Genomic DNA, 20,800 nt, shown 5'->3' on the forward strand with positions numbered 1-20,800 from the left:
CTATCCATCCTGTCTTCCCTTCCCCCAAGTAGCGAGCAGGACCCGCCCAGGTCGGGGCTGGAAAACCAGACTGTCCGCGGTGTCTGTCCCGGCCTCTGTGAGTGGCCTCAGCACATTCAGCTCTGCAGGCCCCCAGTGGCTGCCCTTCTAGATCGCAGGGCTGTGAGCATCTTGGCTGCATGTTGGGATAGCGAAGGAAGCCCCTGGCGGGGAATGGGGTCGGGGGGGACACCCACGGGTTCTCTGAGGCCAACCCAGCCCATGCTTGGGTCCCAAGAGTTGCCTTTGCTCCAGGTAACATCACCTCTGAGTGACTTACTGCCCTAAGTGCTCCTGGGGCCCGAACAGCACACAGGCCCTCTGTGGGATCGAGGTCAGCCCTGTGCCTACAGGCCCAAGAGGGATGGGACAAGCTGTGAGGGAGGGCGAGGACAGAGCTTTGGCCTGGGGCCCATGCTGGCCTGGCTTGAGCCCTTAGCCCCCCGCCCCCCTTAATCTCCCCCAAAGCCTCAGCTTCCTTCCCTATAAATTGGAGCAAACGGCTCCTGATGCATTTAGCACGGGCCTGGCACTTAGGGAGATGTGTGGGTCTCCGGTCGGAGGCCTCTGAACAAGCATGAGAAAGCTCCCTGGCATTTCTTGTATTCAGTGGTTCATTTACCAACCCCATGGAAAGCACTCTGTCAATGTTTGGATGGCTCAGTCGGTGAATCAATGCATCAGCGAGGGAAGCAGCAAGCTGGGCAGAGTTCCCGTAGACCCCTGCCTCCAGACAGGGCAAGCAGGACACATTTGGGGAGCAGCAGGTTGTTCCGTGTCCATCCGTTCAGTGAGCATTGATTGAGCACCCACTATGTACCAGACTCTGCACAGAGGGGATAAAACAGAGAGCAAGACTGACCAGACCTCTGCCCTTGTGGAACGCACAGTCCGAGGCGGGGAGACAGGCCATGAGCAAGGAGACAAGCAGACAAGCAAGGCCATTCTAGAGGCGGCCAATGCAGTCAAGGGAATTAGCAGGGGGAGGAGATCAGAGGCCACCCCGAGGGGACGGGCCGAGAACCCTCTCTGAGGGGACAGCTGGTGAAAGGCCCTGAGCCAGCAAAGAGTTTAAGTGGCAAGAACAGAAAGGCTGGCCAGGATTGCTGGAGCAGAGTGATAAGGGCGAGGGGTCAGGCGGTGGGTGAGCGGGGCCCACAAGGAGGAAGGCAGTGGAGGGCACTGGGAGCTCTGGGAGGGTCTGGGCCAGGCAGCGCCATCATCAGAGTGACATTTTAGATAAAGGATCCCTGGGAAGCATTTTGGAGAATGGGTCCCAGGGGATGGGCTACCAGATCTCCATTCTCAAGGGGAGACTCACTGGGGAGAAAAGGAAGGGGGGACTCCCACCCCTTCTGGGGCAGCAGGTTGGGGGGGTGGGCAGAACCTTCTAAAGGGACTCAAGTCTCCCAAAGAGCAGACACCAGAAGGATGGGCCAGATTTGTTAGCCACGGAGGTGGTCAGCAGAAACACTCGTTTCTCTAGAAGAATCCCCTGTCGTTTCTTCCTGCGTCAGGTTCCCCAACCTCTTCCCGCCGCTGAAGCCCGAGATGGTGGCCCGGAGGACGGTGGAAGCCGTGCAGCTCAATCAGGCCCTGCTCCTCCTCCCGTGGACCATGCATGCCCTCATTATCTTGAAAAGGTAAGGGCTGGGGGTGGGGGAGGGCAGCTCCGAGGCAGGCTCACGCTGGCCATTTCCCCTTCTGCTGGGGAACCCGGGTGGGGAGGAGGCGGCAGGCAGGAGAAAGGATGCGTGTGATAGATTAGTCATGTCTGCCGTGGGCACGAGAGCGAACAGAGGTGGTCTGTGTGCCAGGGATTTCCTACACTTAGGATAGAGCCGCAGTTCTGAAACTTGTGGGTCTCAGGACTCCTGTACAATCTTAAAAATTAGAGGAACCCGAAGCCCCCCGCTTTTTTATGTGAGTTGTATCTATTATCAGTTACCATATGAGAAATTAAAATGGAAAAAGTTTTACAAGATTTATGTATTTGTTTATATTTAAAATACTTATTCATTTATAAACAGCAGTAATAAATCCATTTCCATCCTTTGTTGACATAAATATGATATTTATATAAAAAGTGTATTTTCCACCAAAAATAAAAGTAGTAGGAGGAATGGCATTGTTTTGATTTTTGCAAAGTTCTTTATTGCCTGACTTAATTGTAGACAATTGGATGCTTAGATCTGCTTCGGATTTTAATCGGTTATGATATCACATGTCACCTCGCTTCCAGAAAACTCAGCTGCATGTGGGAGAGAGACGTGTGGAGGCAAATACGCCTTAGTGTTATTACAAAAAAAGTTTGACCCCTGAAGAGGTTTCAGGTATCCCCTGAGGGTTCCTGGGCCACACTTTGAGAACCACCGTTGCAGAGACTAGTACTTAGCCCCGAGGTCCAGGAAGTTCAATCTAATGGGGGGAAAACAGGGATCTCAATGTTTGAGATTCCCAGAAACGCTCCAGGGCTGTCAGGTGGGATGTACCAGGAGGTAGTCTTTAAAGAGATCATCCTCCTTCAGAATCGGCCCAGCATCACATTTCCTAGAACTCTCTAGACTCTGAGCAGCACACCCTGCCCCTCCCAGCCCTGCCCTGAATGGGCGGCCATTCCAGGTGTCCACCTAAACCTGCTGCTTCACGGAGAGCTTGGACGCTGGAGCCCCGTGACCGTGGACTCCTGGCCCCTCTGGGCCTCGTCTCCTGCCCCCAGCCCCCAGCTGACTGGACCCCTCTGACCTGAAAGGCCTTTTCAGGAAGTGAAGGACCCAGGTGCCTTCATGAGATATCAAGGCCCAGGAAACCGGTTCCCCTCTGGCTGGGTGTCTACAGCTGAGGAGCTGCTCCAACTGCAGGCATGGGGACCTCCTCACGGAGGGGACACATCAATCAGCCCAAACTCATAGCTCTTTCAGAGACACCTGAAGGGTGTCAGCGGCAGGGGGCACCTGGGGGCATCTGGGCCACATCTTGGCGTCCCTTAGGCCGTCCTGACTGTTGCTCTGAGATGCTCCTTGCTGCCTCTGTGAGCCCCTAGGAGAGTAGAGACTGCCACCCTCCACCGCAGGGAGCGTCTCAGAAGCCTTTCTGAACATTCTAGAGAAGAGCTGGTTTGTCTAGAACATGTCAGTGTTTCCCACAGTAAGCCCCCAGCCTACATTCCCCCTTCTGTCCCCCACTACTTTCCACAGGAAACAGAGGCCACCCCCTTCCCAGCCCCTGCACGGTACCCCCTTTTCACCGTCCCAAGAAAAATCTTTACAAGCTCAACTCTAGAGCCACCCATGCCCCAGGGAGCCTTCCAGAGCCCTTCCCATCCTTCACCAAGGCCGGGGTCTTCCCATTTGATTTAACAAACGGACTGAGCCCTGCGTGTGGGGCTTGGATCAGAGACGAAGTATCTCCCTCCGAGGCAAGCATGGGCCTGACAAGCAAACAGCAAGGACACCGCAGGGCCCACTGGGGAAGCAGAGGGGCTGTGGGGGAGCCCGAGGAGAGGCCTGGGGGTGAGTCTGGGAAGTTTCCCTGGAGGAGGTGACGGCAGTACCTAACTCCTCGGTCCCACACAGCAAGTATTTGTTGAATAAGCAGCACGTGGAGTTAATTGCTCTCTCAGATATCTGTTGGCCCCCAAATGCTAAGAATGTGGCTTTGAAAGTTTGTTTCTACCACCCACCTTTACCTTGGAAACATTGTCTATCCACTCACTTGAAAGCCCTTCCTCCATGGAGGGCGGGAGGGGGGGGCGGCGCGGTTTACGGGAACCATTGCTCTACTGCGTGGTCCTCCGTGGCCAACGGTGACCTGGCCACTGGCGCCCCTACTGACCATCTTCCTTCCTCCCCCCCCCCCCCACTCCCCCAGCATACTCCCACAGGCTGCACTGGAGGAGATCTACAAATTCTCAGGAACCTACACCTGCATGAACACTTTCAAAGGGCGGACATAAAGGCCGGATGCAGAGACACGCTCGCAAGCCACGGAACCTGAGGGGGCCACGGTGCTGGGCACACACCCACACGCCTGTCCCTTGGCACACTTCTGCTGGGTGAGCAGGACTGCTCCTGGCCCCAGGAAGAATCCGGGTGCCCCCCCCCCAGGCCAGCCCCAGGACCTTTGCACAGGACTGACGGGTGTAACTCTGACCCCCATGGGGAGGCGAGAAACCAGCCAGCAGCCACCTTGACACTTTGATACATTTCTAATTCTGTAGAGTTTATTGTTAAATTGCTTCTCGAGTCTAACCAGCCTTAGCAGTGTGCCTAGACTGTTGCCAGAGGGTCTATACCCAGATGCTCTCTTCTTTCCGAAATCCACCCATCCTCAGCTTGTGCAAACTGGTTGAATGGCAGGAATGAAAAATAAAGAGATGGTTTTCGCGAGTTCCTTTGTTGAAATCCCCGACCCCTCGTCCTTGGCAGTGGAGAGGGGACCGATCCCCACCACAAAACCCCATCCTTTAAGAGACGGTCGGTCTGCTCGGGGTCCCCAGGCGCCAGGAGTGGAGCGGGCAAGAAGAGGGCAGAGATGGCAAGAGAAATTGGGGCCCGTGCCTGGGGTATGTGGTTCCTTGCCGCCTTTGCCAGGCCCCTCCCAACAGCCATGGGTTGGGGGCACTTGGCCTCGCCACCCACAACCGGAATGCACTAGTCTGCAGAGAACTGCCCTCTGCCCTGCCACAGCCCCACCAGCCGCAAAGCGACCAGCCCGGGAGAGCGGAACCAGTCCTTAGTGAGCACCCACTGAGCGGCGGGCCAGTCTACTGAGCATGACTGGGTATTGAGAGGCAATGTCGCCGAGGAGCCAAAACTCTGAAGACCACCAGCACCAGAGGTCCCCTGCTAAGGGGCTGCTACAGGCCCCTGAGCCAGATTTGACGGCAGGGGCTAGAAGTGAAATAGAAAGCAACGGGGAGGTCTAGAATGGCACAGTGGACCCGGGCTCAGTCACCGAGGAGGATTACGGCCCAGGAGACGTGGGGAGAGATGCCCCATGGTTCCTGTGGTATGTGTTCTCTCCTCTGCAGCGAGCTCATCAACCTGACCTCGGGCAGGGGGACAGGTGGATGGTGGCCTCTGCCTACAAGGCTCTTGCAGGTGGGTGGGATGCGCAGCAGCTCCCCCAGGGGTGAAGGAGAAGGTCACAAGTTCAAGGTAGGAGCTTCCCTGGGCTCTGCATATGGCGGCCCTTATACACCATTCACGTTATCGGAAGATTAATCTCCAAGTCCGGACGCTCGTCAGTCAGGTCTGCGTGCAGAAATGCCAAGTCGTGGTTACATCCACTGTTTGTGGAGTACCTGCCAAGCGGCCACCAAGTCGAGGGCATCACATCTTAACCGTTAACTCCCCACCGCACCTAGCAGCAGCTCCGGGGAACCCCTTCCAACAGCCACGAGCTGTGTCAGCCAGGGAGTGACCCCAGGTCTCCCTGACTGCCGACAATGAGGCTTGTCTTAGAATTGCCCCCTGTCCGCCAAGGGTGGCAGTAGCTCTGCTCCGTGTCCTCTTCACGCTGGGAGCCTGGCTGAGCGAGCAGCCTCCATCTGGGCCGCCGTCTGGGGGCAGAGGTAGACACACCCGGCCACCCGGCCGCCCAGCCCGGGATCCGAAGGTTTCTGCCCGGAAACAGCGCGCGTCACTTCAGCTCACATTTCACGGGCCAGCGCAGGTCATGTGGTCAAGCCTGCCGTGGCTGCCGCGGGACATGCACTCCGTGGAAGCGTGGTCGATCGCTCTGAACTATAACGCAATCGGCCACGCGGCGGAAGCTGTCCCGGAGAACGTGAGGAAAAATCGAAATGTCGGCGGAGGATGGAGGGTAGCAGACAGATGCTGTTCTGGGATGTGGTGGCCCCCCCCTCCGCACACACCAGGTCCCGAGCGGAGCCCCAAAGAAGCACTGAGCCATTTGCGGGCATGGTGCCAGAAAGATGGTCTCGTAGGTGAGCAAAGAGGCCCAGAGCAAGGAGACTGCCTGCCCAGGTTCCGAGGGCTTTCACTCCGGAGGCAGCATTCGAACGTGGCTCTCCCTGGCCTGCAAGCACCCGCACTGCAGCAAGTGACTCGTCACCTGTGTTTTGGTGCTTGAGGATACGTGTCACCAAAGTGGGGGCGGGGGGGAGAAAGCTGCTAAAGGCATACCCTCACATCTTTCCAGAGCCCCAGGGCTTTCTCCTGACAGCCAGGCACAGCCTGGTCCTACCCTGTCCCCTCCCTCTCCGCTGGGACACTCTCAGTCTTTCTGGGGATCTCTTCCCAGAGGAACCAGGGAAAAAGCCTTGGGCAGATTCCCAGGCGGCCCTAGCCTGGTCCCTCCCCGGGATGGTCTGGGTGCTTGGAAAGCCTTGCGAGTGAGGGAGGAGGGCTAATTCTGTCCCCGGGCTTAGCCAAGGGAAAGAGAGTGACAAACCCTGAACTCTGGCTCCCTGACGCCCCGAGGGGCCGGACAGGGCATGCCGACCCTGCAGAGAAGGCTTGGGCCCTGGGAAATGACCCCAGTTGCCATGCCATCGGTTCCTCCAAAGAGAACCAGATCGGAGGTGGGCACTAAACCCAGGGAGGCGCCAGACCAGAGCCCATCCTGGCAGGGTTCCAGGCACCAGGCTATCTGGCCTGGCAAATGGCCAAGAGTTGAATCCCGTGGCCGCAGCCCCGCTCCCGGGGCCAGAACGCTTTGAGAAGTGGAGTCTCTTCTTCTCGGGCCAAACCGACGGCCAGGAGGGACCAGGGTGACGACAGGGCTCAGCCCTGCCCTGCGTTCCCCCACAAGAGCCCCTCTGACGGGGCAGACAGCCCACGCCCCCGGGGCGTGTGTCCCAGACTGTGTCCCAGTCTGATGGGGGACCCAAAAAGGAGCCAGGTCACAGACAGATGAATCCTGCTGTCTGGGTGCTGAGCGGCGCAGAGGGAAAAAACAATTGCAGGTTGGTGGATGGGGGCCGGGGGTCAGGGAAGGACCGCTGTGGGGGCTCTCCCTCCCACCACAGTGCCTCGGGACTTCTCCCTCGGAGGGGGCTTCTTGGATTTTCAGGAAGGGCCTTGTAAAGGGGGGGATCATTCATAGGGGCCCAGAGGTCTATGTTTGTGAAGAGAACGTCGGTATAGACACACCCCTCACTTCAGGCAAAGCAGGGGGGTGACGACCGTGTCCCTCGGCACAGCAGGAAGGCTTGGAGCTGCCCGTGGGCACCCCAGCTACTCCGTTCCCCTTCCAGAGGGCTGTCATCCTGGGGTCCAATGTACCAACATCCGTTAACACGCTTCTCCTCATGAGCTGTGGGCTGCACGCTGTGGCGCGGAGCCTGGGTGGGCCTGCTGTCCCCTCTCCCCTCTCACGGCCCCCCTGAGGCCCTCAGCGTCCAGGAGCCCAGCAGACCCCCAAGCACCCAGCTCCTCCCAGCCCACCAAGGCCCAGAGGCTCCCCAAGAGGTAGGAGGCCCCAGAGGACTCCAGACTCTGGAGTTGCACTGGCTCGTCCGTCTTCTGCATGTGAGCCCACCCCTCCTCTCCTGTAGAAAGGATGAGATGTTCCTGCCCTCTGGCCTCCTGGGCAGGGATGAGTGTCCAGTGCAAAGGCTCTGGAAACTCAAGGGCATGATGTGATGCTGGCGGCTCCCACAGTTCCCAGCCAGGACCCAAGTGCCCCTTAGGGCCCCTGGTGTCACCATCTTGGCCCGGCCTGGCCGGCCCTGTGACAGCAGGCTGGGGTGGAACGAAGCTGGAGCTCAGCACGGGTAGTAGGTGCAGGAGGTGGAGGAGAGCCCTGGGGAGGGCAGAGCAAAGAGGCCCGACGGGGAGGTGCTTCATGGGGGATGGGGGAGGACTATTGTCTTCCAGCACACGGCGGGGGGCGGGGGGCGGGGGGCGGGCAGGACACTTCTCTGGCCTCTCCCACCATGGTTGGCTCGGGGCAGGTCCTTTGCGCCCAAGTCTCTCGGTGGCTCGGGAAGAAAATAAGCACAGAAGTCCCCCAGGCAGGCATCGTCGGGAGGGGCACGATGGCCACGGCCCTGCTGGGGAGCTGCTCTCAACACGTGGGTCCCCTCAGGCGGACGGCAGGCCTTGGAGGCAGGGCCGCCACCCCAAACTAGCCCGGGCAGGGCGGCCTGGCCGGCCAGCGCTTAGTTGTATAACCCGGGGGTCACCGACTTCCCTGGATGGAAGCAGCTGGGCGGGAATATTTCTGCAGGGCCCCGAAGCCTAGACACCAGGTCACTAAGGTCACCTGGGCGTGCCTGCATAGCCCCTCTCCAGCGCGCACCAGCCGGCCCGGAAGGGGACCTCGGGGAGGTGTGCACCTGACCCCGGAGGCCTGGGCTGCCCCGCCTCAGCCTCTCCCTTCCTTCCCTCAGCGCCCGTCTCACCGGACAGGAGGTGGGCTCAAGGCTTGATGAAGGTTCCGTGTGCTAGGCTGTGTTGAGACAGAATCCACGTGCCGCACAGTTCACGCGCTCCAAGTGTGCAATGCGGTGGCGCTTGGTGTAGTCACAGGGCTGTGCAACCACCAGCGCAGACATCTTTGGGAACATGCATGAAGGATGTGCTCTCTCGTGTCCGGCTTCTTTCCCTCAGCAAACGTGTTCAGGCGAAACCGGGCCTTTGCACGGCCGAATAACCGTCCAGTGTGTGTGTCCACCGTGGTCTGTTCACCCAGTCCGCGCTCTGGGAGGGTACTCTGGGCCATTCTCTCTCCTTGCCCCCCGGGGCCGTCTGGCTCCCTTCCCCTGGAGAGCGGACGCCCCGTGAGCAGCAGGGCAGGTCCATGGAGGAGCGCAAGGCGCCGACACAGCCCATCGGACGGAGCCTTTGCCAGAGGCAGCACCACGGTGGGCTCCCTCTTCACAGCACGCCCCGTTCCCCCACCACCTCCCCTTACACTCCAGATGGGCCCCTGAATCCTAAAACCAACAGTTACCATGAAGTGTTCGGGGCGCCACGCCAGTGTCTCCCCGAGGCACTACGGACATTTAGATGGGGACAGTTCTCCGTGGGGACGGTCCTGGGCACCGTAGGATGTTTGGCAGCATCCCTGGTCTCTACTCACTAGATGCCAGGAGCGCCTTACCCTCCTGGTTGTGACAACCAAGCCATTCCCCACGTGTCCCTCAAGGGGCTCACTGGCCCCCGGTTGAGCACACACATTACCCCCCTTTCTCTCCCATCACCAGCTGGAGTAATGGGAGCCTCCTGGCACCTGGGGCACCTGCTGGCAGAGAGGCGGAGGCCCAGGGAGGCTCGGTGGCCTGGCCGAGGAGAGGCCAGCTCCAGAGGAGGACGGACAGGAAGTGCCCACCCCAGGGTGCGCCTCGACCCCCAGGCGGGAGCCCGGAACCCAGGAGGCTTCAGGCCCCTCCGGCCTCCCCCCGCCGGCAGCACACTTGAGTTTCTCTGTCTTTGGACTCGGTTGAAAACTCCCTCACGCCGCCCTCCTGGCGAGTTCCGCCAACATTGCAGAATTTTCCGGGCTTCTCCCCCCCTCTCCCGCCCCCAAATCCTTATCATTCCTTTCATTTTTCAATGTTCACAAGACAAAGGAAATAAGCACTTGGAGGAAGACACAAGCTGCGTTTGTTCCTCAGCTGCTGGCTGCGATGTAACTGGATCCTGCTTGGGGAGGTCACACTGGGGACCGTGCGCACAGCCCCGCCTGGGGCGAGCTGTGGGTAGCCCTGGCGTGTTCACAGAGCGACGCAAACTGTCCCAAAACGCCACGATGGATGCCCCATGGCAGTGGGCTTCTTACCGGGGCGGCGGGGGGGCGGGGGAACAGGAGGGTTCTGGCCTGGCCAACGTCTTCTCGGGGCCCCCACTGGCTGAGGGCCTGCTGCCAGCCTGGGGACCTGACCTAGCCAGGAGCCGGGGTGCACACAGAGAGGGGAAGAGGCTGCACTTTGGAGCCAGCCAAATCTGAGTCCCCGCTCTATGTGGCAGGTCCCTTAACCTCCCGGAGCCTGTCTCCTCATCTGTACACTCCTGGCTCTGGCTGCCACCGAAGAGAATCCCCACCACCCACTTCTCCATCACTTATTTGAGTCAAAGGCTGAGGGAGGATCTGATCGGGGGAGTCACGATCACGCGCCTCAGCAGCCAGGAGCAGGGAAAGCACATATGGAAGCTGTGTACCTCTGGCTTTAAGTCAGGAGTTCCCTGGGAGCCACCCTGGGCATCAGACAAGAGTGGGTACCCTGCCCAGCAGACGGCCCTGCATGGGACACGGGCAGACTCCCTGAGTGACTACCGGTCCCATCCACAATGATTCTTGCTGAGGCCAAAGGCGGGGGATTTATCAGTTCACATAATTGGAAATCCCAATGAGAAGTGATCTCAGGTATGGCTGGATCCAGGAGTTTTAGCAATGTTTCCCGGGCCTGGTTCAGGACCCAGTTTCTCTTTCTCTGTCCTTCAGTTCACATCCTCTGGGCTGGCCTCACTCTCAGACATCTTGTTCTGTTGAGGGCAAGATAGCTGCTCAGCTCCAGCCTCACACCCTCCCTGGTTCAAGGGCAGCAGAAAAAAAGCGAGACGACTGGATTTTCCTAGTCAGTCCGAGTGAGTTCTGAATGGCTATGATTGGCTTGATTTGAGTCACGTGTCCAGTGTGATCCAATCACAGAAGCCAGAGGAATGCAATGCTCTGATTGGCCAGACCTGAGCCGTGCGGTCTGTCCTTGCAGCCTGGAGGGGAATCGAGCCCATGGGAACGCCTGGACTGAGAGGTGGAATGGGGGGGTGGGTCCCCAGAAGTCCAGTGGGCTGCCTTGGACAGGAGAAAGGTGAAAGGATGCTGGGTAGCGAAAGCAGCGATGGGCAGAATGAGCCCTGGCGGACTCCCTGACTTGCCCCTGGGCCGTGCCCGATGGGCCGTCCTGAGTTCCCAGAGCGGGACTTGGGCCTCTCCTGACTGACAGTTGGCCGGTGTGGTGACAGGCGGTTGGCGGCCCCCTGCTGCCCCCTGGCCCCTCCTGGCTGGCAGTCAGCAGGCACCCCGGTGGGCAGTTGGCCCTGGCATGCTTGGCAGCTGACCAGTCCTATCTGGCAGTCCTTCGTGGGGCTGCCCTGAGGGGGACAGGGAAATCCCCCGGGCTTGCTGCTACCCCACTGTCTGCCCCTCCCTGCGCGGCCATTCCCCAGCGGCGGGCCGAGAGCAAATGGCGTTTGGAAGGCTGGAGCTAGAGGACATCTGGGGCCAGTTGTGGCCTCTGAAAGCCAGGGGACAGTGGTCCCGGGATGCAGGGATTCAGGAAATGTGAGAATGGCACATGGTTTGCCCCCGACCATCCGTGCCACTCAGCTTCCACCAAGAGTTCTGAAAGGCCCATCATGGGTCAGGCGCTGGGGCTGGGGGCGGGTGGTGGGGAGCGGTGGGGGCCATGAACTTCACAGGCAGGGCTTGCCCCCCCTGAGCTTGCAGCCGGTCTCTCCCGCGACCGTGTGATCCGGCCTTAGATGTGCCATGTTGATGGGGGTGGAGGTGGCTGGCCTTCCAGAGAGGGGACGTGTAAGCTGAGGCCCGGGCCTGTTCCCTCTGGAGGAGCCGAGAGTGCAGGCCCGCCTAGAGGAGTGTCTGAAGCAGGGAAAGAAGAATTGGAGCAGCCTGTGGGGGCGGGGAGGGGTACACCAGCTCTGGAGAAGCAGGGAGGCCAAATCAGAGAGGGTCTGCTGGGCCCTGGTAAGGATCTGGGCCCTTCTCCCAAGGGCAGTGAATGATCAGGCTTTTAGAAAGGTCTTTCTGGATGCAGGGAACTGATTGTGGGGAGCAGTTGGGTAATCCCGATGGGGGGGTGGCCCCCAGCAGAAAGGGGCAGATGTGACGGATGGGTGAGCTCGCTGGTGGTGGCATCGTGGGGCCTGGGGGCTGCCCCAATGCCAGACAGCCAACAGCCGCCCAGTGACGGGGCCGTGGAGTCCTGTGATTGCACAAACGAGGGGGTCCCCGGCCGCTGGCGGCACCCGCGGGCGGACTCACGCACCCCTGCATCTCCCCGCCACCCCCGCAGTCTGTGCGCACGTGTACACACGGAACGAGCGGAGGAAGGGCGCCTGAGATGTGGGGGAGGGTGGGATGGGACAGTTCACGCTTTATGCATCTTCTGTTGTCACTGGTGGCTGCCACACGGGGCACTTTCATAGTTCTGAGAAAGAGATTCAATGAATGAAAGGCGAGAACGTGAGAGGGAGCACGCTGGCTCCCGGCGCGGGCCTGTTGGGTTGGCTCGGCGGCCGGGGAGCGTGGCTCTGCCCAGCCAGGACCAGGGCCACCGGGTGGGTCCCGGAGATGGCACGTGGTAAGTGCCAGGGGCGGCTGTCACAGCTATGGCTGTCCTCTCCGGTCCCCCCCATCCCTCCCGACCCACTGACCCTCTGCACATGTCAGGAATAAAGCAGGCTCAGATGAGGTGGGGTCCGTGCCCCCAGCCCCCAGAGAGGCCAAGACAGACCGGAGGCCAGGGAAGGAGGCCAGCCCCTTCTCCACGACCAGCTGGTCCATGCGCCCGGTGACATGCCCCAGGCCAGGATGACAGATGGCCCCCGAAGGAAAGGTCAGTGTATCCGGAGCAGTAAGTTGTGTGTCTGGCGGAGGCGGGCGGGGTGGGGCGCCCTCTGATCGCCTGCTCGGCCCACGTCTGGCGTTCGGGAGCCTGGACCGGGACAGCAACGGGACTTTATTTTGGTTACTAAGGATGGGAAGGTTCAGGTCATAAATAAGAGCCTGACTGGGCAGCCAGCCCCTCCCCCAGGGCGGCCCGCGGGCCGAGGCCTCTTCCAGGCCGGTGTGGCCCCCGCCTCCCGGCACAGGGCGGGAGGTCTGGTGGCGGGGCTCAGGAGCCCAGTGGGGAGGCGGGGGAGAGAGGAAGGGGTCTCGGGGCCTGGGTTCAGAGCAAGGTTAGCCAAATAGTGGATAAATTAAGCAAGGGAAACAGACAGCTCCCCTCTCGGTGAACTTTTTTCCCCCAGCTAACCTGCTCCACACCCACTCAGGTGGGAGCATCTCCCGCCCCGTGGCTGTCACCTCTCAGGGGGGTTGTCACCCGCCTCTTCCCCCAGCCACCACCACGACCACCCGAGGCGACCGGGTGAGGATGGAGCCCTATGGCTCCCAGGCCATCGGCCCGGCGAGGAGCTGCTCTCGTCTCGCCTGCCCAGCCTGAAATTTGAACTCCTGCACCCCCCGCCCTGCCCTCCCCCCACCCGGCACCCTCACCCTGAGAGGGTCGCGCGATTCTGGCAGACCCGGCACGTGCCCTTGACGGGGCCGGAGACTCTTAACGGTGGGGCCAGAGTTGTTCTTTCCTGAAAATGGCCCTAGAGGTTTAGGGCAGGATCTGCAGCGGGACCCCTCACCCCAGACCTCCTTCTCTTGGCTTGTTTCTGGCCTGAGCCACACCTTACGGGGACCAGCTCCATCTTCGGGGGCAAGGCAAGAGGCCTTCTCTATGGCGAAGCGGGCGTGAGGGGTCCTCCAAGCAATGGCCATTGCCCCAGGCTCGGTGCCGCAAATAGGTCTGTGCCAGGTCTCATGGACAGACACAGCCTCATGGGTCATCAGGCTACAAAGTGTGTGCCAGGGGAGGCCACCGGTGTTGGGCAGAGCCCAGGGAGCATCACCAGGAAGGCAGTCTGCGGAAGAGCTGAAGGAGGTCCTGAGGACGGTCACCGGGCTGTCTCCTCCCACTGTCCCATTCTCCGGTCCAGCCTGGAGGCATAGACGGTGCTCGGAAGAAATGCACGACCCTAATGCGCAGGTACGCGAGGCCAGGAGACCAGCAGGGGGAGGGGGCTGGACGTTGCCAGGTGTTCACTGGCCCTCCGGGCACGTGTGGATGAGCGCCCGCTGCATGCTGAGCACTGGGCCTGGGCCCGGGGACACAGAATGAGCTGGGCTCAGGAGCCTGGGTTAGCTGGATGGATGGCATGGGAGCAGGTGAATGGGTGGATAGACGAGGACACAGACCAGCCACAAGGGCAAATAGCCGTCACTGGCTGCGGTGGTCGACGAAGGCTGCCTGCAGGATGTGCCATGGGAGCTGAGGTCAGAATCGTAAGGAGGAGACGTCCCTGTGGAGGAGGGAGCGGTGTGGGGTGAGGTGCAGGGCGGGGCAGGCCTGGGGCACAGGGCTGATGGGCAGCAGCAGAGGCCAGGCCAAGGCCACAACCTTGGATTTGCCCTTGGCTCTTCTGGGAGCTTATCCTCTTGTGGTCTGCTCAAAACAGCCTGCCTCCCTGACAGGGACACCTAGAAGCACGGAGGGCTAGGCAGTGACAAGCCCTGTGGATGGAGGTGGGTGGTCTGGATGGACCTGAGCACCTGACCGCGGCCTCTGGAGCCTCGGTGGAGGTTCTGCAAGATGGCAACTCAGTGCCGACCATCCCGGGGTTGGAGGAAGAGGAGAGCTGCCTGGGAGTCGGCACTGCCCCGCGGAGAGGGTGGAGGGTGGCCCGGCAGGGAGGCGTGAGCCTTGGTGTTCCTCTTGGGCACAGAAATGCGGCTGCGGCCCAGCGGGGGGAATGAGAACCAGCTTGCTTTGGGCCCCGCCGGCAGGAAGGCCCGGGCCCGTCTGTAGGCAAGGAGGGCGGGGAGCAGGCCTCCGAGAAGCTGCCTGCTCCACCATCGGACCCAGAGCCGTCTCCCCGGTCAGCAAGTGTATCTGGCTTGCGGCCAACTGATGTGGGGAACCCGGTCCCCCTGGGTTGCGTTCCCAGGAGGGGGCTCTGCGGCAGCGAGGTAGTCATTCCCTCCCACCTGGGGCTTCTGGGGCTCAGGAGCCTGGCGGTGGTGGACAGGGCGCTACTGGGGATGGGCCCCGCTTATCTCACCCCGTCATTCCAGAGCGGGGCCACAGAGGCAGAGAAGGTGGGCCAGGCGTGGAAAGGATGACAGTTGGGCTCTCCTACATAGAGACCCTGGTGCCAGGAAGTCTTCCATAAAGCATCACCTTTCTTGCACTTCCTGACATGAAATTAGCTCTGTGTTCCCTGGTTATAAAAATAATATACACTCATTGTTTGTAAAAATTAAAATACTGTTAAAAGGCATTCAGGTGGTGTCAGCAACCAGGTCGCGGTGTGAGGGCTGCCTTCCCTGATCGCCCCACGACAGCCGCATCTGTCACGGGGCAGGTGCCCCACGCAGATGTGTCGAAGGAGTGAGGGAAGGAAGAAAGGAAGGAGGAAGAAAATTATGGGATCCTTCAAGGAGAGCTGACAACTTTAAGAATGGGGCATTGTGCCCCCATCAGCATCCTGCCCCCCCCCCCCCCCGCAAAGAAACAGGTTCTCCCTGAATGCCGGCCTGTCCAACAGTGGGATTTCCCTGGGGCACACTGACCTTTCTGCTTCCTGTCTTTCCCACAGTTCCTGGGCCAGGGGCTTCCCAGAGCAGATGGTCCGCCCATGGGCTCATTGTTCTAAAGTATTTCTTTAGTATTATTAAGATGGTGTCGTGTCAAGAAAGAAGAAAATGAAAAAAAAACTGGGCACTCACCCATTGCCTGAGCAAGTACCATTTTCCTGCCTGCGAATGGTCCTGGGACTCAGCTCAGCACACACAAAATGTGTACGTGCCCAGACTTTTTACTTATGTTTATGATTCTCAATTTTTACTTAATACCCTGATGTTTTCTGTGCATAACCTTCAGAATTCTCACTTTAAAGATCATTTCAATGGCTTCAGACTCTTCCTTCATGCACCTTTCCCATAGTTTTGGTAAATTCCTTTCCTAATGGGTGTGTGGGTTATATCAGGGTTTTTTTTTTTTTTTTCTTTTTTTTTTTGCCATTGATAACTTGTGGTCATGGATATTTTACCAGCTGTGGGGGTTTGCACCTTTTAAACATTTTTCTTGAGATGGATTCCAATGGGGGGGTACAGGAACCAAGAACACAAGTAGTTTTATGACTTTTATTCTGGGTGTCAGCCCCTTGCTTTTCAAAAGGGTGATGCCAATTGGCAATTCCATCAGCAGCAGGGTAAGGATATGAATTTCTCTGCACTCTTGCCAATGCTGGGTGTGGCCTTAAAAACATTTTTTTTTTTTTGCCAACTAAATAAATATAAAATAGTCTCGCAGCGCCTCCTTAATCTGCTCTTTTTAGATTGTTAGTGTAAAGAAACGTTTTATAATGTATCGATTTGGAGCAAGTGAGCTTGACCATTGAATTCATCTCTGAGCCCCAGCTCATCACATAGAAAGGAGATAACACCTCCACCTCCTCATGGCCTTATTGTCATCATTTGTTTTTCCAATTCAGCCAATTTTTTTTCTTTTTATTTGCGTATTTATAGGAGCTTTAGGCCCACACAGCACTTTCAGAGTACCCAAATCAAAACACGCTCTTTGCCCCAAGAGCTTACAACATGTAAATACAATATGTATTTTTGTCTTTCTAGTATTTCTCAGAACTGCCCTAAGTGAGTCTTTCAAGAGTAGCTTGGATATGCAATAGTAGTTACATTATTTGCAGAACCCAGACAACCCAGAAATAAGTTAATTTTATCTTAGACATAGACACAGCTATCAGGGTTGTGAATATGGAAGCAATTTCCAGTCTTTCACACCCCAATGAATGGATGATATCAGAAATCTGCTTGGTTGGTGAGATTTAATTAAGATGGGAATTCAGGGGTTTTCTTGGGACAAATAAAAGGGTTACAGCATTTCACAGATAATGTAGGAAAAAGTTAGGAACATGTCACAGTCACCAAACTCTACATTTGTTGGTTGGATTTTCTTGCGGCACTTCCTCTGATAATTAAACGAGATGTAAAACTCTTAATGAGTGCCTACCGCAGGATGAGTGCCTACTGCAGGATAAGCGCTCAAGGCACGCCAACTGCCTTACTCCAATTTCTTTGTATGTAAATGATCTTTTCCTTTCCTTTGTTCACATATATTGGACTTGTGATTTTTTTTTCTTATTTATTTTAATGAGATCTTTATATATTGTAGCCATTCTTCCTATACATCATATTCCTTGACATTTTACTCTGTCCACAGAATTTAGAATATTGGAAAACTTCTGGGTTTTGACATCGGTTCCTTCCCCAAAGCTGTCCTGGGTCGCATTAGAGTCCCCCCCTCTCCTTTGGTTGCCCAAGACCCAAGTGAGCGGAAGCCAGAATCTGGAGGTCTACCAGTTGGAGTAAGTTAGTTGACCTGTGTCAGGCTCAGTCAGCTTTCCCTGATGTCATGGTTCCCCCAGGGACTCGGCTCATTGAAGCCTGTGGCATCATTCTTCTGACATGAAAAGACTCAGAATCTCCCCATTCTGGGTGGCTTTTGCCCCAAACTGGGTTAGTTTTCTTGATTTTTGTGTTGGTGGTTGTTCTCACTTTCTTTCTTCTTTTGCAGCAAATTTGCAGGCTTCTGTGTGCAAGTCTTGAATTTGGGGGATATAACGGTAAACAAAATAAATATGTCCCTGCCCCAGTGGAACGCACAGTTTATGGGGAGACACACACTGGCTAACAGCACATTGTCAGTGAATATTTACTGAGCATCTACTGTGTACCAGCCTGTCTGCTGGCGGCTGGGGACATCCAAGTGAACAGAGATGGCCCCTGACTTCATGGGCTCGTTATCATGAACCAAATAACCATCATTAACAAATAAACGGAGGGTGCCCTTTAACAGGGATGAACTACAAAGGAAGGGCTCATGGAGCTAGAGGGCTGCATGACACAGGAATGTGACTTAGTCTGATCCAGGGGCCCAGGGGTGTCAGTTAGGGAAGGCTTCCCAGAGGAAGTGACATCTCAGGTGACTTCTGAAGGCTGGCTGGGAGTTAACCAGGTGCAGTGGGCAAAGTCTTTTTGAGACGAAGGGAATAGCACATGCAGAATGCTTGGGGTGGGAAACAACTGTGAAGCTTCCACACAGCTAGATTCAAGGTCTGGCACCGGGATTCTGGGCTGAAAGGCTGGGTCCCTCCTGGTCCCCTGGGTCAGTGTTTAGGGGGACCCTCTCCTGGTTCAGCACACCCCCGGGGCCCCATCCGCCCCCGCTCTACCTCATCTGACAGCGGGAGAGGAGTCCGGGGAGCAAGGAAGGCCATGTAGAGCCCCAATATCGCCCTGCTGCTTTCTCTGACCTCAGCTGGAGCCTGGCCTCCCGCCTTCAGGAGTTCATGGGGAGGTGAAGCCTCCTCCAAGGGGAGGCTGGTTCTTTCCCCTCCAGGGAGGACTGGGAAGGCCCAGGAAGACCCCTTCCTCCCCTTCCAGGGTTCACTGGGACCCAAAGAACCATTTGTCCAGCTCTGTCCCCACCACTTCCCAGCTCTAGGGGCGAAGCCGCAGGGACTCCGCACAGGTCCTGTCCCGGGCACAGGCTTGGGTCCTGGTGGGAGGACCCTGGACCGAGGGACCCTGGGGCTGTGCCAGACCACTGTGACTCCCCTGAGCACGAGGAACGTCCCTCAAGGTACAGGGAACGGCTCAGACCTCAAGTTCACTCTGCGGCACCAGGACAGTGAGGATGTCCCCCACCTTGAGCACTTCATGATTTGCAAAGGGAGCTCTCCAAAAGAGGCTTTGGCTCTTTCCCTCTGCAAGCGCCCAGGAGCTATGTCATTGGCTTCCCACCCTGCCTTACCGGGAAATTCCAGCCCAGAAGCTGGGGCTTTGGGAACGTCTGCATAGACTTTGGAGCCAGACAACACTGGGTCGAAATCCTTGATCCGCCTCTACTCTCTGTGGGATCGCAGGCAGATTTTCCTCTCCGAGCTTGTCTCTCCCTGTGGAAAATGGAGATGCTGGCGACAGCCAGGTAAACTGAGGCCTCACTTGTAGGACCCTGCTTTCTAGCGGGGGAGGCTCTGCCAATAGGTCTCCTGTAATGGGTGCAGGGACCTGGTCATGGAGCTCTAAGGAGTGGTGGTTCTTACAGATGAGGGCTCTCAGGTTCGGAGAGGTTAGGAAACTCACTCAAGGTTGCACAGCAAGTAGAAGACCCAGCACAGTCAGCAGGGGGGGTTTGCTGAGAAGCCCACCCCGTCTTGGACTCCAAAGCTAGGAGCCCGAGAGGAGGTTTTCTGTGCTAGCTCTTCCTGCAAGCCCAGAATTCCCCCACCCTCTCTGCACCACCCCCCGGAACAGTTCCTCCAGCCCACTGGGCTCCAGCCCCAGGCCTGTATTTTGAAACTTGGCATTGGCATTGAGGCGAGGGCAGTCGGAGTGAACTCAGCCCCTCAGAGGGAACCCCTGTCACTTTCCCCGGGGGTGGGGGGGGGGGGGGCAGGTTGGGGGGGGGGGGGGGGAGGGGGGGCGCATTGGGGGCGGGGCTGGAAATTCAAGGCCAGAAATGCTGCTCATGTGGGCCAGCTTGGGTCCCGGTCTGGTTACCTGCTGCCATATAATAAAGCAAATCCCCGAAACTCAGTGGCTTAAAACAACCACTTTTTTTTTTTTTTTAAATCTCTCTTGAATCTCAGGGTTGACTGGACTCCACGAGGTGAATTTTCTGCTCCATGGGATGTCATCTGGGGCTCCTCTGGTCTGGAAGGGCTTCCACATAGCTCATGCATGTACAGTGACTGCCTTTGGGGGGACACCTGGCTTGCTGGGTGATTTGGCCTCTCTCTCCAACTCCATGGAGTCTTGGGGTCTCTTCCCCAAGGTAGCCAGACTATTTATCATGCCTTAGGGCTCCCAAAAGGACAAGAATGGAAGGTGTTAGGGTTTCTTAAGGGATTGGCCTGGAACAGGCCCTGTCCTAAACTGAGTCATGGCTCAGCCCAGATCCGGTGTGGGAGGGGCTTACCCAGGGCACTGGACGCTGGGAGGCATGTTCCTTTAAGGGCATCTTTGGAGCCTGGCTACCATGTGCCATGTGATCCCGGGGGGTGGGGTGCTTGGCTCAGGAGAGGGGTAGAACAAGTTCTCTTTTGTACTGGGTTCTCTGGAGGCCTGGAGGCCAAGTGGACCAGAAGCTTCTTGGTGGGGGGAGGCTGTAATTCTCTCTCTCTCACTCTCTCTCTCTCTCTCTCTCTCTATATATATATATATATATATATATATATATCTTCCATAGTTCATCTATTCTCTAGAAGAATTGCCTAAAGCCTATAACAAGGCATGTGAAAAAAAATTATTAATGGCATGATTATGTATTCATTTCAAATACTAAATAACAATAATTGGTATCATTGCTTGAGAACTTACAATACACCAAGCATTGCCCTCACAATGATATCTCATTTATTTCCCCAACAACCATATGGAAATGATACTCTTCTGGTCCTTGCTCTATAGAAGTATCAGTTAAGTGGGCTAAAGGGTTAAAAATAGACTCCCAAATGTTTCTTAATTCAAACACAGTAGAAGTTTGTTTCTCACTCACTTAACCAAGACAAGAAGGCCTGGTGGGCAGGCAGCTCTTCATTTACTGTTTCACAGACCCAGGCTCCAGCCATCTTGTGGCTCTGCAGCCCTCTCTGGTTGGCTAGAATGAACACATTACTCTGGCTTCTATATGGAGAATGGACCACTATATGTGCATATATGGGGAGGGGATGTGATTTGGTGGACATTCTCCATTTGCCTTCATCCACTCCCCCTGTCTCCATCTTCCTCTCTTCCCTGGAAGGCCATCTCCATGGACTGTTTCAATAGACTCCCAACCATCTGCTTCCAGTTAGGTTCAGCCAGTGGGAGACAGTGGTAGGCGATCGGAGAGTCCCCTGGCTCTCTCTCTGCTGGGCTGTCGTGTGCCAGGAGTTGGACTTTTTCTACCAAAGGCCATGACTTACATCAAGTGGCC

General features: G+C 57.3%; 1 protein-coding gene and 1 long non-coding RNA gene across 7 annotated transcripts in view; both read left to right on the top strand.

The window, feature by feature from the left end:
• Positions 1-4,427, top strand: part of DHRS3 (dehydrogenase/reductase 3) — a 38,731-nt gene extending 34,304 nt beyond the window's left edge. For all 5 annotated transcript variants that reach the window (XM_073903333.1, XM_073903331.1, XM_073903332.1 and 2 more), the window contains 2 exons: positions 1,557-1,682; positions 3,910-4,427. In XM_073903333.1, coding sequence (XP_073759434.1) covers positions 1,557-1,682; positions 3,910-4,035 — 252 coding nt within the window. In that variant the 3' untranslated portion in view covers positions 4,036-4,427. The remainder of the gene's footprint in view (positions 1-1,556; positions 1,683-3,909) is intronic.
• Positions 4,428-12,488: 8,061 nt separating this feature from the next.
• On the top strand, positions 12,489-17,674 carry LOC141374502 (uncharacterized). Of its 2 annotated transcripts, none has more exons than XR_012381435.1 (3): positions 12,489-12,586; positions 15,399-15,600; positions 17,396-17,674. It is a non-coding gene; the product is annotated as an uncharacterized lncRNA (long non-coding RNA). The 2 variants fall into 2 exon arrangements; XR_012381434.1 differs by lacking the exon at positions 12,489-12,586 and adding an exon at positions 12,923-13,789.
• The last annotated feature ends 3,126 nt before the right edge of the window (positions 17,675-20,800 follow it).

This window comes from Callorhinus ursinus, unplaced genomic scaffold (genome assembly GCF_003265705.2).
Source record: "Callorhinus ursinus isolate GAN/ISIS: 27379988/994484 unplaced genomic scaffold, GSC_fseal_2.0 scaffold18, whole genome shotgun sequence".
Taxonomy (NCBI): Eukaryota; Metazoa; Chordata; class Mammalia; order Carnivora; family Otariidae; genus Callorhinus; species Callorhinus ursinus.